This window comes from Prosopis cineraria, unplaced genomic scaffold, assembly GCF_029017545.1.
Source record: "Prosopis cineraria cultivar Desert tree isolate PC_DT_omini unplaced genomic scaffold, ASM2901754v1 PC5, whole genome shotgun sequence".
In the NCBI taxonomy this organism is placed as follows: domain Eukaryota; kingdom Viridiplantae; phylum Streptophyta; class Magnoliopsida; order Fabales; family Fabaceae; genus Prosopis; species Prosopis cineraria.
In genome coordinates, this window is record NW_026555336.1 from 40,176,562 (window position 1) to 40,193,396 (window position 16,835).

At 36.4% G+C, this 16,835-nt stretch overlaps 2 protein-coding genes across 10 annotated transcripts; one reads left to right on the top strand and one right to left on the bottom strand.

The window, feature by feature from the left end:
• Nucleotides 1–7,534: 7,534 nt before the first annotated feature.
• On the top strand, nt 7,535–11,032 carry LOC129311429 (putative pentatricopeptide repeat-containing protein At3g23330). 9 transcript variants are annotated; one of them, XM_054953760.1, is made up of 3 exons: nt 7,537–7,816; nt 8,749–8,859; nt 8,938–11,032. In XM_054953760.1, exons 1-3 carry the CDS (start codon nt 7,753–7,755, stop codon nt 10,509–10,511), a joined length of 1,749 nt encoding a protein of 582 aa, XP_054809735.1. In that variant the 5' UTR covers nt 7,537–7,752; the 3' UTR covers nt 10,512–11,032. The 9 variants fall into 9 exon arrangements, with proteins under 9 accessions (XP_054809728.1, XP_054809730.1, XP_054809735.1 ...); XM_054953754.1 differs by having other exon boundaries at nt 7,693–8,610; XM_054953753.1 differs by having other exon boundaries at nt 7,535–7,794; nt 8,333–11,032.
• Nucleotides 9,440–15,970, bottom strand: LOC129311428 (alpha,alpha-trehalose-phosphate synthase [UDP-forming] 6). Its single transcript, XM_054953750.1, has 4 exons — nt 13,246–15,970; nt 12,723–12,996; nt 11,800–12,091; nt 9,440–11,518 (listed from the first exon to the last, which is right to left on the bottom strand). The coding sequence occupies exons 1-4, from the start codon at nt 15,258–15,260 to the stop codon at nt 11,409–11,411; spliced, it is 2,691 nt and encodes an 896-aa protein (XP_054809725.1). The 5' UTR covers nt 15,261–15,970; the 3' UTR covers nt 9,440–11,408.
• Between the last annotated feature and the right edge of the window lie 865 nt (nt 15,971–16,835).

Here is a 16,835-nt window from a genome sequence, read left to right on the forward strand (position 1 = left end):
TTTTTCATTTAACCTTTCATTAAATATTTGAAAGAAAATATATTATTAAAATGTGTATATTTAATAAGAGCAAAGTTGAAAAATTATTAAATTTTCAAACAAAGTTAATACTTCCTCTGTTAAAAAATGTAAGATATTTTTTGAGGAGTTTGATATTTAAAAATGTAAGACATTTTTAATCTTTTGAGATTTAATCATTGTCTTTTTTTTAAAGTACCCCTTTTGATGAATGACTTTGTATTTATTGTAGGGTATTTAATAAGGATAAATATAAAAAAAATAAGGTTAGTTTGAAAGTAGGTAACTACTTTATTGAGAAGTGAGATTCGATTAAAAATGTCTTATATTTTTAAACGAAGGGAGTGGGTTTTAATATTTTTCTTAATTTTAATGAAATATGTTGGAAGTGTTTTTAAATAGGACTAGAGGAGTAAATTTTTTTTCCCCATCTAGGACGTTTTATATGGGCGAAAATGTGGAAAATGTCTTATTCCAAATAAGAACGAATTTATAAAGAATTAATTAATCAAAGTATTTACATAATTAAGTAAAATTTATTATAATTTTACACCGTTGTTATATTAATTAATGTTCAAACTTCATATGAGTGAGTTCCTTGTATGGTGTTTTTTTTTTCCCCTAAAACAAGTAAAGACCCATGCAATGTAAAGAAGCGTATCTAACTTAATGAATATGGGTTTAGAATTGATTCCGAAGCCTTTATCATACGGTGATTAGAATTTAAATGCAATGAAAATATTAAGAGTCAACAGCAACAGCAACAGCAACAGCAATAAAGAAGTTTTAGAAGAATCTTTGTGGAATATGGATTTCGATTTCCAAGAGAGCATTGTGTATAATGTGTACAAATGTTTGCATTTAAACCTCGCTTTTCAGGTGACCCGGCTTGATCCTGATTGCCTGAATTTGACACACATCTGTCATATTATTATTCAAAATTTTCGTTCTGACCAAATTGTTATATTAACGTGCAATTTGACATATCATTTACGTATGCAAACCATTCTAAATGAATGCATCTATATTATCTTCATTCAACAAGACATTTTTAATCATATTACATTTTCAATAAATTTAGTTAATTAACTTTAAGATTACATTTTTTTTCATATTTAATCTCATTTAATAAGATATCTCAATTAAAAAACCTCATTAACTATACTACTAATTAAATGTGTTTTTGAAAAAAATCTTATTAATTGCATGTAGAAAGATTCAAAATATCTTATTTTAACATGATATTTTTGCATTTTAAGAAAATGCGAAACTAGAGGGAAGAGGGGAGAGTATGTTAATTTTTGTAAAATCAAAAACAATGGATTAGAATTTTGGAAGAGACAAGGGATATCGATGATAAAGAGGAGAAGTTGATTTGACTGGGCAAATCATGGTCATTCATCAGCCTTTGAAGTTTTTAATTTTCAAAGGGCCTCGCTCTTTCGTTGTGATTCCTTTTGTGGTTAACCAGCCACAGGTACCACTTTTTTTTAGTTGACCACTATGACCTGGACCGGGTAAGATTTCAGTTACTGGCCAATCGACTTAAATTGTTCTTTTATTAGGAAGAGGTGAGATTATCTTTTTCAAAAGTATTGAGAGCAAATATCGAATCTTTTTTGACCAAATCGTTAGATATACAAGGATTAAGATTATATATTCTAAATTTTTTATTTGACTTTTTTTGTTTTCTTTTTTAAATAGAGAATGAATTATACCCACAGACTTTTTGCTAATAACATGTAGAGGTATCTATAATTTACCATTTCTCTTAGAAAATATTCTAAAAATAATTACACATTTATGTAATTTAAAAATTTAAGAAAACAAATTGTGTTAATTTTAGTTAAAAATAGAAAGATATGTAGTATAATTTTTACAATATATATTTATCTGTTTAATATAAATAGCTATTAGGAAACATTTCAAACTTACACGTTTTCCTTTTTTTTTTTTGTTGCGTTATTCAGGGTCAAAAGACGATAATTTAATTTCTCTTAAATTTTGGCAGTTGACTGTTATTACCGTTGTTTCGGTTAAAATTTGAATGAGGAGATCACGTCTTCTATGTAACTGGCATCACCTATATATTCCCGTATTTGAGCATGTTGCAACTAAAAATTGCTGACCTTTGAATATTGTCTCCGAGGCACAAAGCAAATCAGATACAACTTCGAGGAACGAGAGCTTTTTGTGTTTTCTCGAATATTTTAAATACCATTTTTTAAATAAATTCCACTACGTATAAGTGTAGATGTCAATTTTCAGTCCCTTGTATTCACAAAAGTGAATGCAATGCAATAGATATAAACAAAGGAATTTCAACTTTTTGAAGTTGATATTTTAAAATTTATATGAAGTTTATCTTTTTGAAAAAAATTCATTTTATAAAAAATAATAAAATGAATAAACATATTAAAAAGAAAAACTTCAGAGTAATTTAAGAATATCAATTTTAGATTTTAGATTTCAAATAAAGATCAGGAAGCAGACAATAGGGTATAAAATATCACCACGCACCGTAAACATTTTTTTTTTTTCTTTCCCCTCCTAACGTTCCCTGATGAGAAAGTAATAAATGCATGTGAACTAGAATTCTATTCTATTATTAATCGGAAGAATGACACTTGGATGACAAAAAACCAATGAAACAAAAGTTGTTATAAATATTCTACTCATTTAGTCCCAATATGTAAGATTTTTTTTTTGACAAAATTATACAGGCCAATAAAATTTATTAAATATAATTTATAATTTTAATTTGTTTGTAAATTTTTAAAAATATTTTTCATTTAATACTCTATTTATAAAAAAATTTACTCCATCCTTCTCAAATTATAAGATATTTTTAGATAAAATTTCACATATCAATAAAGTCCATTAAATACACTTTACAACCTTACTTTTTCAAAACAAAAATATAAACTTTTAAAAATACTCTTTATTTAATACTTCATTGATAAAAGAATATATGATAAAGATAATATTGAAAAAGTATTATTAATAAAATATTATTTTTATCAAAGTATCTTATATTTTGAGACTTTAAATTTTCTCTAAAAGTGTCTTATAATTTGGGATAAAGGGAGTAAAAAAAATTATGAAAAGGATAATATTAAAAAAGTATCATTAATGAAACCTTATTTTTATAAAAGCGATTTATATTTTAAGATGCTGAATTTAATTGAAAGTGTCTTATGGGATGGAGGAATTATTAGAATAATCATCATTAATAAAATTTTAATTTTTTTCAAAATGTCACATATTTTAAGACATCAAATTACCTCCAAATATGTCTTATGAAATGAGATAGAGAGAATAAAAAATGAGTTATGATGATTCAAAGAGTTGTAAATATCATAATTTTAGTTGTAAATCATTAGGAGTGACTTATTATGAGATTGAAGTGTTTAATTTACAACTCAAACTTCTATACGTGTATCTGTGTGAATTTATATGTACGACTCATCTTTTAATAAATTTTTTTAAAAACTTAACTATCATTAAATTAATCTTTTTAGACTTATTCTTAACAAAACAATAAATATTAAGTGTGTCAAAAATGCTAAGTCTCAAAGATAATAATAGAATTCCTGAACTCTCTTATCATAATTTATCCGAATGTGAAGATACAAAGAGATCAAAACAAAATCTATTTTTGAATTAATGGTGAAAATAACAAGACATAGTTTTGTTGATTGCAACTCGAACCTAGAATTGATTCTAAGAGGAACTTGATACAAGGTAAATTTGGAAAGTAAAATGACTATGTTCAAAAATGTTGATAGAGTGTTGTTGATGATTCCTCCCTCCTCACGGTCCTTTGATCCTTTTATAAGCATTCGATCGAGATCGTTATTCTCATAAGATTCAAAGCCAGTGCACGAAATATCAACAACCACGTAGTATGGCCTTGCGAGATTTGTGGAACCTAAGATGATCACGCCATATCCACTCAACAATCCCTAATGTTTAGTCACCCTTGAGTTTTGAGGGTTATATTGAGCTTATGCATGGCACGATCCTTCTCCTAGAAACAAAGTGAGCTACGTCTCCACTTATATCTTGGGACAGAGCTTTCTCCTCTTAACTTTGAACTTCTACTTTAACTTTAAGTCCAAACAAGACCTTGGATGTCAATTTCATATTGATGCACATTTTTGTATTTGTCATCCGAAAGCTCTTCTTTATGCCCATTTGGTTCAAACCATCCAATACCTAGAAATATATTAGTCTCTAGACAAAATTGTTCACAAAAATATCAAATTCAGAAAGTATTTATTCCCAAGAACCAAGTTGAAGTATTTAATGGTGAAAAACAAAGAAAATTTTCAAGTGTTTGCTCAAGCATTTGACACTGGATGAGATCATTGGGAATAAATAGTTTATGAATTTGGTCCTTGTGAATAATTTTAATTCCCAAAACCCTAATGAATCCGAAAAAAATCAAGTTGGATCGACAAGGAGAGTACGTATATGGGAACATTATTTGCTATCTAAGAGTATTGGAAGGGACATTCTAAAGTCACAAAATACTGAAAATGATATTCAAATTAAATGCTCCCTGCGCCTGGGATTAATGCATGCAATAAGCTTTCTTCGGTGTTCAATGATTCAAGGATCAAACCGCGTTCTTCCTCATGTACACAATCAAAACTAGCCAAAACTATATTGAATTGGTCAAAATCTAGGTTCATCTTTGAATACTATATTTATTAGAATCTTGTTTTTTCTTGAGATTGGGGTTTGAGGAGGAAAAGTAAATATAAAGAGGATTTAAAGCTATTTTGAGGAATAATAATGAGGAGCGATCCGTCCACTTGCAAGGTATGTCACTCGGCTAACTTGTCAACCACTCCTTGATTCTCATTTCAGTAAATATGTAGTCAAGCAGCATTTATTAAAGTCCACAATTGGTGTTCGTGGCAATTAATTATTTCCTAAAATTCGAGCAATCTGTAAGTTGGTGCTCTGGCTAGTCTGCAATCAATGTCTTGCTTCCCATGAATTTTAGAGCATCATGGACTAATAATTAATGCCAGTACCAAGTGAGAACCATCTCAACAAGAATAGAAGACACACCTGGTATTACTCTAGATCTCTCTACTCGAGTATTTTATATTTTGTGTGGAATAGCATTTAATTAATTATTGAGCCTGTAATATATTGACCTTTTATAATTTTCGTGTGAACTATATAATAGATGAGTCACACAAATAGTGAGCCCATTTGAATAGAGATCCAATCTATAACCATTTGTTTTCTTCTTTCCTTTTTTTTCTTTGAATTAAAAGGACAAGCACTAATAACCCAAAGTTACAAACAAAATCAAACCTACGATCTCTCATTTATAAGGGCACTTACATACCATTAGGTTATAAGGCCATTGGCTCCATTTAGTTTTTTGTACACTCAACATAAGAGGATTTTAGCCTAACTCACAATTATTGACCCATTCTATCATTCTTCATTTTCTCTTTACTTTCATACTATCTATATAATTAAGGAGATATAGTGTGAATTTGCCTATTCTTGAGATGACCGAGATTATCAATTAAATCTATAACATCTTTAGAACAATAGATTCCTTGGAGATGCTCATTAAACTCTCATTACTTTATTTTGACTGATTATTAAAATAGTTTGAGCACTCTTCCAATTAAAACATAAGATATTGTATTGGAAGCACATAAAATAAGAAATTGAGGTCTCATTTGCTTATTAGAATGGAATGGAATGAAAAAATAAAGATAAAAATAATATGATCAAAGGGGCAAGATGAGCACATTTATAAAGAGGGTAAGTAATTTAGTTCATGAGATTGAGAAAATGATTCATTAAATTTTTGAAGTGTGTAATAATTTTTACATTTGTAATAAATATTAATGAGTTTTATTACGCTTATCATGAAGAATGATAACTTAATTTATTTTTATTTTAATTTTTTTAATCTATTTCATTTAATTTATTTTCAGTAATCAAAGGAGACTTGAGTGAGTTAGAATAAAGCAAGAGAAAAGAGGGAAGTGCTTGAAAGATAGAGTTCACACCGGGGGGGGGGGGGGGAGCATATATTGGAGAGGAGAGAGAGTCAAGCGCAAGTGGGAACATGAGAAAAGTGAGGCCACTAACACCCGGAGACTAGGACAGTCACGATGGTTTCAATTCAAAATCAAATCGAAGGGGATGGTCCTCTTTCTTTACGTGTTGCTAACGTTGTTGCTCGCAAGACCCAACATAGAAACCAGGCAATTGCTATGTGGTGTCCCTCCTTTCCTTCCTAGGTGGCCCACCCTGCTTTCATCCTCATCACACAGTAACTATTCTCCTTTCTAACTTCATGTTCCCATCCAATCCGTTAGACTAGACATCAAAGATTTTATCCTAGACATTAAAAAATTAGGGGACAATTTCAGTTTAAAACCCCTGTAAGGATTTAATTTTAAATCAAGACCTATAGAGTTCAAAAATTCATTGCAAGATTAAGGGACGAATTGCAAATATGTTTTAAAAGAAAATGATCATAATATTTTTTTATATAAAATTCTACCCCACTGAAGCCCCACCCTTCTCTTTATTGAGCAGTTGCAAGTATATATTCAAAATTTTAATAATCATCTCATTAAACTAATTATCAATGAATTTTTCTTTGATTAAAAATTCACCATAAAACCCTTAGAACATAGGTAAAGTTGACTTCTTTTTTTTTTTTTAAAGAATTACATACAAGTCCTATTAAACAAAAAACACATTGAAATACTCTCAGGTTAATTAAAAATTTACCATTTTTTAAACTCAGCTGTCATTGAATTTAAAAATAATTAATTGTGCTGAGTGGGACATTAAATAATTTTTCCTTTTTCTTTTCCTGATTCCGTCCCATTTCTGCTTTAGCCTTTTGCCGCGAGGGGGGGGGATAGAAAAGAAAACGCATCAGATCCTTAAAAGCATGGTATTGAAAACCGGACCGGACCGGCCGGGTCAACCCGGAAACCGGTGAACCGGTCCTCTGTCCGGTCTGGGTTTGCACTTAACCCGGTGAGGGAGTGAACCGGTGTAACCCGGTCAACCCGGGTTCAACCCGGTATAACCCGGATAACCCGGTGGGTTGACTGGGTTAACCGGGTTAATATTTTTTCAGACTTTTACCCCAAAACGACGTCGTTTTTGATTTTTTTTTTCATTTTTAATTTTTCAGAGCTCTGAGTTCGGAAAAAAATAACAAAAAAAAGTAAAATTGAAGTCAAAAAATAAAAAATTAGAGATAAAGCATGCTAAGTCCAAAAATATAGTATTTTATTATTGTTAGACTTTTGAGTGGTTGGATTTGGTTGAATGTTTTTATAATTAATGTCTTTTTATTTAAATTGTATTATTTTAATCATGACCGGTTTGCCACCGGTTCAACCCCCGGTTCAACCCTGATTGAACCACTAACCCGTGACCCAGTGCTATGACCGGTTTAATGACCGGTCCGGTTTTACGTACCTTGCTTAAAAGTAAATGTTGGGCCACAATTGAGCCTCTTTGTATGGGCTAAAGAGTGGCCCGTTATTGGCCCATTTACATACCATAGGCCATAGCACCTGATCGCCGAGGCGCCCAGGGAGATGGGAGGGAGAGGACCCCCATCGCCGTTGACGAACAGGACCACCCTCCAATCCACTGGAGCTTTCGGCGTGGCTCTCAAGTTCAGCTCTCACCACTTCAACGAAGTATTTATTCCCCTGACTCATGAATGAAGCCATCATTAGCACGCTGGTATTGCTCGAACAGGTAGAGGACGATGACAAATTTTGTGAGTGCCATTTCTGAAACATTTAATTAGTCATGCTCACTCCTTTTGGTTTCTGAATTGGTCACAAGTTCATGATTTGGGCTGTAAAGTACTAGAATGCCTACTGTCGAGTTCGAGAACCAGTCACCGATCAGTCAACGTTTGATTGTAATGATTGCCGTGAACTCGTTTAAACTTGGGGATTTGAGCGTGTGGTTTCTTTGATTGAGTTTTAGAATGCAATTGCAGAAGAATACTGGTCAGTGTACAATCATTACACACCTTTCTTCATCCAAAGAAGTCGCGGGGTGCATCACCATGTTTACTTTAAAATCCTGCTAGATCGATGGGTTCATCTCAAAATCTGATAAGAACTATTCTAAAAAACCCAAACGCTATCACTTGCACCTATCTCGCAAAACAGTTTCATGCACAAATTCTCAAAATTAAAGGAACATTTCACTCCGACAATTCCGTTATACTTTCAATTTACTCAAACTTGAACCATTTACATGATTCAGTTCGTGTATTTGACAGCCTGCAGTCTCCTCGAGCTCTGGCTTGGAAATCTATCATTAGATGCTACACTTCTCATGGCCTTTCTGTTCAATCGTTGGCATCCTTTAATGAGATGCGGGCATCGGGTATTTTTCCAGATAAACATGTGTTTCCTTCTGTGCTCAAAGCTTGTACATTGCTGAAGGACTTGAGGTTGGGTGAGTCAGTGCATGGGTGCATCATCCGTCTTGGTCTGGATTTTGATTTATACACTGGTAATGCACTGATGAATATGTATTCAAAATTTCAGAGTTTGGGTAAGTCTTGTAAAAACAATCTTTCTGCACGGAATATGCTTGACGGATTTACTGAAGAAAAGGAAAATGCTAAACACGAGAGTCGTTTATTTAGGTGCATTGGATCAAATGGTGAAATGGTTTCGCAGTTTTTTGCAGGCAATGCAGAGAGAGAAGCTGATGGTAGTTTGATCTTGAATTATAATAATTCATGTAGATCAGTGAACAATTCTGAAGGACAGTTCCTCGGCATCAATTCTCATCTAAAAGGTGATGCTGATGTTACTTTTTTGGATCATGTTAATCAAAATAATGTTGTGATGGCAGACATGGCTCCTGTGAAAATAGGTAGTGTCAGAAAGGTTTTTGAGATGATGCCAATAAAGGATCTTGTTTCCTGGAACACTGTTATTGTCGGAAATGCACAAAATGGGATGTATGAAGAAGCACTAACCATGGTTAGGGAGATGGGAAATGCAAACTTGAAGCCTGACACCTTCACATTGTCAAGCATTCTTCCAATTTTTGCAGAGTATGCTGATATTATTAAAGGAAAAGAAATTCATAGCTATGTTATCAGACATGGGTTTGATGCGGATGTTTTCATTGGAAGCAGTTTAATTGATATGTATGCTAAATGTACTCAAGCGGAGTATTCGCTTCATGTCTTTAACCTCTTATCTAAGCGAGATGCCATTTCGTGGAACTCTATTATTGCTGGATGCGTGCAGAACGGTCAGTTTGATCAAGGGCTATGGTTGTTCCGTCAAATGTTGAAGGAAAAAGTTAAACCAAAGCCTGTTTCTTTCTCAAGTATCATACCAGCTTGTGCTCACTTGACAGCCCTAAGTTTGGGAAAGCAGCTCCATGGATACATAATTAGAATAGGGTTTGATGATAACAAGTTTATAGCAAGTGCTCTGGTGGATATGTATGCTAAATGTGGCAACGTTAAGATGGCCAGGCATATATTTGACAAGATAGTGATGCATGACATTGTGTCATATACTGCCATCATTATGGGATGTGCTTTGCATGGGCATGCCCTTGATGCTGTTAGCTTGTTTGAGCAGATGTTAGCAGATGGAGTAGAGCCAACCTACGTGGTATTTGTGGCTGTTTTAACTGCCTGTTGTCATGCTGGATTGGTAGATGAAGCGTGGAAGTATTTGAATAGTATGGCATGTGATTTCGGTATTGCTCCTGGCCTGGAGCATTATGCTGCTGTTGCAGATCTGCTTGGTAGAGCGGGAAAGTTGGAGGAAGCCCATGACTTTATTTCTGGCATGAAAGCACCGCCCCCGACAGGAAGCGTGTGGTCAACATTGCTGGCTGCTTGTAGAGTTCACAAGAATGTTGAATTAGCAGAAAAGGTTGTTGACAAGATACTAATTATCGATCCGGAAAACATGGGTGCTTATATTCTAATGTCAAACATATACTCAGCTTCCCACAGATGGAAAGATGCTGCAAAATTAAGAATCCAAATGAGGAAAAGAGGAATGAAGAAGACACCAGCGTGCAGCTGGATCGAGGTTAGGAACGATGTGCATTGTTTCATGGCTGGAGATGAATCCCATCCAGATTATGACAAAATAAACGAGGCATTGAATGTGTTATTGGAGCAGATGGAGAAAGAAGGTTATGTCGCTGACACTGATCAGGTTCTCCATGATGTTGAAGAGGATCAGAAACGATTCTTGTTACATACCCACAGTGAGAGACTTGCCATAGCATATGGCATTATTAGCACTCCTGCTGGCACAACAATTCGTGTAATCAAGAATATTCGGGTTTGTGTGGACTGCCATACGGCGATTAAATTTATTGCAAAGATTGTTGGGAGGGAAATCATTGTGAGGGATAATAGCAGATTCCACCATTTCAATAATGGACATTGTTCATGTGGAGATTTTTGGTGAAATAACAATTACGATCGAGAATTCCGAAATTCATCCTTTGCAAAGGATAGCCAGTGCCAGTTTAGGAAGTCCAAATTGGGGCAGTATCTCAGGTTTAACATCTGGTTTTAACATCTGAGCGAGTGATTTCTATCCCAATCATCTTTTGACTTGGAACAGGACATTCATCATCCTACACATCGCTGGTTCCAAAAGCTACCAATCTTTTTCGGCCAAAAGTCGCTGATCCGCATCACTAGAAAAGCTCTGCTCATGGACTGGAGAGCTGAGATACGCCACACAGAGAGAGAGCAGTGTTTGTGCAAGTTACTTCGCCACTCAGTCTCTCCCTCTAACGATTGGGAAGCAGTATCTCCACTAACCGCCCCCGAACTGAACAATTGGTCTCTCCTCGATGCTGACAAGAGTGGGATCTTACATCCAAGAATTGTGCGTTATGATGTACTTCACTCCAATCAATTGTTTGAGCTTACATATTGAAAACAATGTCATAGTCCTAAATAGATTGTATTTGAAGATCATCGCCAAACTACGTCTTAGCCATATATAGAACGCTAGAAACCTGGAAAACACCGTGACGCCCAAAAGCCTGTCAATGCACGAGGGCAAGGGAACTGATTGTCGACTATCCAACGTAGATACCTCAGGCAAATGCACTAATTCCGCAAACCTCAGATCAGGTTCAAGTTTCGGATCATAATTATTTATTTCATCGTAGTATCAAAACGAACCGGTCAGGGCCCGACATCCAGCTTGATGGAGAATCGGAGATCCGAACTCCGGAGCTCAGGTGACGAAACTACTTCGTCCGGCTCTCCCACACACCACCACATCAATAAAAACTTCACTGGAACAATGTGCAGTGTTTTTATGGCTGGAGATGAATCCCATCCGAGATTATGACGAAATAAACGAGGCTAATGGATGTGTTATTGAAATTGGAGCAGGAGAAAGGTAATGTAGCTGACACTGATCAGAAAAGTCATTTTGGAGATGATCCTGTACATCTGCCAAATATATAATGAGAAGATATTATCAAATAACTTAGAAAAGCAGGGCAAAATTGGAAGTTAATGGTGGAAAAACAAATATATATTTACAAGTTTTTTCCTAATTGCAATCAAACATTCCAAAGGAATCCGATACAGAGCTTCTCTCGGGAACAAACAGCTATTATAATTTACACGGAAATATCAAGAAAACAATGAGATCGTGTGGGGGAGAAAGAAGCACAATTAATGACTGAAACAGCAGCAAGAAGCAGTGAAGCTCAAAACATTTCATTCACCAGCTTTTCTTCCATGTGTTTGCTCTGAGACGCATGCCAGCCCTTGTATCAATCTCACTATTTCAGCTGTATCATCAAGATAGTACTTGGCTTTGCTCGGCTTCCGGCCAACCGTGCATGCAAATACTTCGGCCCTCGGTGCAAGGGTAGGACCAGCCATGGAACTGGAGATTACCTCAAACATGTCTTCATCAGACCTATCATCTCCTATGCACAACACAAAATCAGGTGATATTTCATTTTCTTGCATGGTCGAAAGCAGGCGCTTCACCACAATCCCTTTGCTCACCCCCTGCAAGTGATATAGGTATTAAAGGCAGTGGAGGAAAAGGCACAAAGTTCAACGATATTAAAAGCTGTAAGTAATCAGCTTTTTTTTTTTTTTTTTGTTTTTTGAAATGTTTGTGCCGCATATTAGAAGTTTAGAACCATGAAACAAGTAGCATCTGAACCTTTTTTCATTTCTCACCAAGAAAAAGGGGGTCAAAAAAAGGCACAGAATACCTTTTAACAGTGAAGTCATATTTATGCAGCAGTCTAAGAATCAATTCACTCTCTACTCTCAGAAGGGTTTTAACATAAATTGCGTTTAACTACTACAATAGAAGCAGATGAAGAATTCCAGACTTAGATTAATATTCACAAGTCATAGAAAGATTGGACTAGACAACAGATCACCTTCTTTCATCTGCTTTTAGTTTTTTCCAACTATTTCATAGCATTATTTTTCTTGATTCATAAACCCTAAAAACCTTCACATGGCACCAACTGCATGCTCGTTACAAATTGACTTGCTATATAAATAACGTCTCACAAGCTAACCAAAATTTTGCATCCAAGATAAATGAAAATTTGAAGACATATTGCAGAATGTTGAAATCCAAGAGAACCGATTTAAACTCATTCAGAAATATTATACACACCTGTGGTTTAACCTCTACAATGTTCTGGCCACTTTTGACAGTAACAGGTTCATTTGCAAGCACACTTTCAAGATGATCAAGAAGTTCCTTGGCTTGGCATGACCCAAAATCTGGATCTGCATCCTCATAGCACCACACAAGTGCAGTCTCTTTATCTTCTATCGTGGATCCGTCAGTTGTTTCAGTATAAAGCTTCATCACAGGCTCAGCAATTTGTTTCCAACTACAGTCTGTTGCGGGCCCACATGTTTCCCATTCTGCATCACGCTTCAGTCTGAAACCAAACAATTGACAACATTAACCATAAACATCAAACACTTCAAAGAGCTGTTCTAAGATTCAGGTTCTTTCTATCAAGTTCGCCATCAAAATTATCACACATGGAAGAATCTGTAATGGGTCAATAATGTGATGCTAACTTGTAAAATATGTTTGCATATCATAGTTTTATTAATAATGAGGCAAATAACAAACACTTAAGGAAATTTTAACTAATTATCATCCCAAAGTTTTAGCAGTTTACCTTAAAAAGTAACCATGCTCAGCTGCAATCCCCAGGTTCTCACAAGGAGAAAACCATTCAGCAAGAGTTTTTCGGCTTCTAGCACTAACAAGAAACACCATGTTGTTCTTGTCTCTGCACAAGCTACTAAGAATCTCAATAGATTTACCTGTCGGACTCTTATCAATGGAAGCTTGAGGCATTAGTGTACCATCATAATCTAAAAGGATCGCCCGAGTTTTCGTCCACTTGTAGGCTGAAACTATGTGCTCCATTGAGAGCTTCCTGAAGTTTGGATCAAGTGCTACAACTCTAAAACCTAATCCAAACCCAATTCCCCACCACCTTCGTCGGACATGATCACTACAAGTCCTTTCCAAATCCTGCAAGAAGCTTCGAGCCCAGTACCCAACATCATGGGTACTTACATATCTATAATGCTTCTCATGCCTAAGCTGTTTCTCTGAATCAGCCATTTCCAGGGCAGAGTCCATTGCATCTGCTACTGCATCAATATTCCATGGGTTCACTCTGATCGCTCCACTTAAAGATGGGGAACAACCTATGAACTCAGAGACAACCAGCATGCTCTTCTTAGGAGAGGAAGACAGTCCCAAAACTTTGTCCAATGTTTCATTTCCTTGACGACTGATTATGTATTCATACGGTATGAGATTCATTCCATCCCTAACAGCAGTGACTAGACAACACTCAGCAACCGTGTAGTATGCAACTTTCTCATAGAACTTCAGTGGCTCCTCAATCAGAATGACAGGATCATACCCAGGTTTCCCAAACGATTCATTAATCCTTTTAACCGTTGCCTTTGTCTCAGTTTGCACTTCCTTCACATCTTTCCCTTTCCCCCGGGCCGGGTTAGCAATTTGGACCAATACAACCTTCCCTTGCCACTCTGGATGTTGAATAAGAAGCTGCTCCATGGCCAAAAGCTTCAAACTTATTCCCTTAAAGATATCCATGTCATCAACTCCAAGCATCAATGTCCTTCCCCGACCTGAAAATTGCTCAATGAGCTCAGCAACTTTCCCTTCTGTCTTAGCAAGGCTTAACACTTGTTGAAGCTGACCCATGTGGATACCAACAGGAAGAATTTTGATGCTAACAGTCCTACCATAATACTCAAGCCCAATATAACCCCGCTTTGATTCGTAGCTAAGGCCAAGCATCCGGCTACAACAGGACAGGAAATGCCGCGCATAATCAAATGTGTGGAAACCTATCAAATCTGAATTCAAAAGAGCTCTCAGTAGCTCTTCTCTAATGGGCAATGTCTTGTAAATTTCTGAAGAAGGGAATGGGCTATGGAGGAAGAACCCAAGTTTAACTCTGTTGAATCTCTTCCTCAAGAATGTAGGCAGCACCATGAGATGATAATCATGGATCCAAACATAATCGTCTTCAGGGTTAATCACTTCCATAATTCGATCAGCAAAAATCTTATTCACAGAGACATAAGCCTGCCACAGTGACCTATTGAATCTGCCCCCAAGTTCTGGTGACAGAGGCAGCATGTAGTGAAACAAAGGCCATAGCTGCTGCTTGCAAAACCCATGATAGTATCTTGAAAACAGATCAGGAAGGAGAAAAGTGGGGACACATCTGTAATTTTCAAGGAGGAACTGTGAGACCTCATCTTGTTCATTTGGGTGGATTTCTTCCTTGAGACACCCAACATAAATAACTTCAATATCATCATCACCTAATCCATCTTTCAACTGAAGGAGAAGTGAATTATCATCCCACTGGAACAACCAATTCCTAGTACTACTACTACCACCGCCGTCTGGCTTCCTCTGAACCCTGATTGGAAGCTGGTTCGCAACAATTATGATCCGCTCACGGTGGACCGACGACGACGAGGGATCAGAGTTCACACTCTCCACTGGGTCGTCATCAACCTCAGAAATCAAACCAGCCACTGTCATAATCCTGGGAATCCCACGGTTCATAAACCCAAATGATGGAGAGTCGCCAGAGGCCAGGTCCAATAGGTTTGAGTAAGATCTTGAAACCATTTTCTAAGAGAATCACAAAAGCTACAACACTTGACTAACAAATAAATCACTCCTAAAAAACAATGAGATTTTTGAGATGTGGGTCAGAAGACAGTCCTGAATTAAGAAAATGAGGGACCGCAGAGCATGAAATTGGAGGAGGAAGTGATAAATTTGTGATGAACAGGGAAGGGAAGCGTTAAAAGAGAGAGAAGCAGCGGCTACTTGACGATGAGCTTGGAGAAGTGGATCAAAGCAAGGGATAAATACACCGTGTAGTTACCAGTTGTAATTCCAGATAAGAGGGGAACAAAAGGGATGGAATAGATTCAGATCAAAATAAATACAGCTACGACAATAAACAGCAACCAAACAATCCTCTAGAAATTGTTGTTGTCATGTAGAAGCAGAGAACTTCAGTACAGGTGAAAGGAAGAGGAAAAAAAAATGAAAAACAAAAACGAAACAAGAAGAACCCAAGTTGATTAAAGAAACGGCTGAGGAAATTACCAGTTTGATTGAGATTTGAATTCCATTTTTGATTGGACGGGTAGAAAATTCGGAACCCAGATAAAAACGCTGGCGGAGGAAAAATCCAATCTGGTCCAACTACAGGAGTGATGAAGAAGAATATCAGAAAAAATATATATTAATTCCCCATAATTTTTTTATAAAAAAATCATAGAAAACTTTAAATTATCTTTTGGTAACTTTATGGAGCTTTCTCGCTCATCACTTTCTCTCTCTCTCCACTGAGCCGGGACAGCTTATCAGAGTTTGATATTTTTGGAAGCTCGATAGTTTTTATGGGTCAACAGCTTCGCCATTTTTTTTCTTGCTTTGTCTCAGCCGAGAGGGTAAGAAAAATGAGAAGCAACTTTCAACAGTTCGATGAGTCAACAAGACTTGAACGAATCCGAATCAACGGCTATAGTCTATGAGAACCTATGGTGTGAGATACACCTGATCATTTCTGGACTTCGACCTTATCCTTTGTCCTTTGGTAAGTCCGCCACGAGGCATCATGCTCTCGTGGGGCCCACTTCGGGGGGAGCTTGCTCGAAATTAGCTGTCACGCTCGTGCCCCGACACGTGTCCAATTACTATTCGGTGATGGGCTCCGGTTGAGCTACGTGGCGAGTTGTCCGCGCTTCATTGACAGGATCGAGATTCGTGCCTCGGTTTGACCATTTTTGGGATATCTCCGACAACTGTAGGGATCTGGTGTTTCGAAGAGCACTGTAACGTTTTCTGATCGTCTAATCAATAGACGACACGTATAAAGACGATGAGAAGAATCGGTTCGATTGGCAAGAGAGGGTTCGAGTGGATAAGCTGGAAATGCTAAACGGACGCGGTGAAAATCTCGGGGCACGTGAAGTAGAAAGTGCTTTGAATTTGGAGCCCCGACCCACCGCCGTTGACAGCTGGACGCCGCAATGGTCACTTCGCTATGTCACCGCTGGGACCCACTTCCCCACGCTACTACACGCCCAACTTGCAGTATTAGTGCTTATTTTGAAGATTAACTACTTGGATTTAGTGTGGTATTTCAATTTCATTAATTCGAGTAGTAACGTTCGTTTACGTACGAAT

Excerpts from the sequence above, each read along its gene's own strand:
- LOC129311428 (XM_054953750.1), bottom strand. The coding sequence starts at position 15,260 with ATGGTTTCAAGATCTTACTCAAACCTATTGGACCTGGCCTCTGGCGAC. Across the intron at positions 12,092-12,722 it reads TTGTAGAGGTTAAACCACAG|GGGGTGAGCAAAGGGATTGT; the intron begins GTGTGTATAATA and ends TATCACTTGCAG. Across the intron at positions 11,519-11,799 it reads AACACATGGAAGAAAAGCTG|ATGTACAGGATCATCTCCAA; the intron begins GTGAATGAAATG and ends TATATTTGGCAG.
- LOC129311429 (XM_054953751.1), top strand. The coding sequence starts at position 8,142 with ATGGGTTCATCTCAAAATCTGATAAGAACTATTCTAAAAAACCCAAAC. Across the intron at positions 8,860-8,937 it reads CATCAATTCTCATCTAAAAG|GTAGTGTCAGAAAGGTTTTT; the intron begins GTGATGCTGATG and ends CTGTGAAAATAG.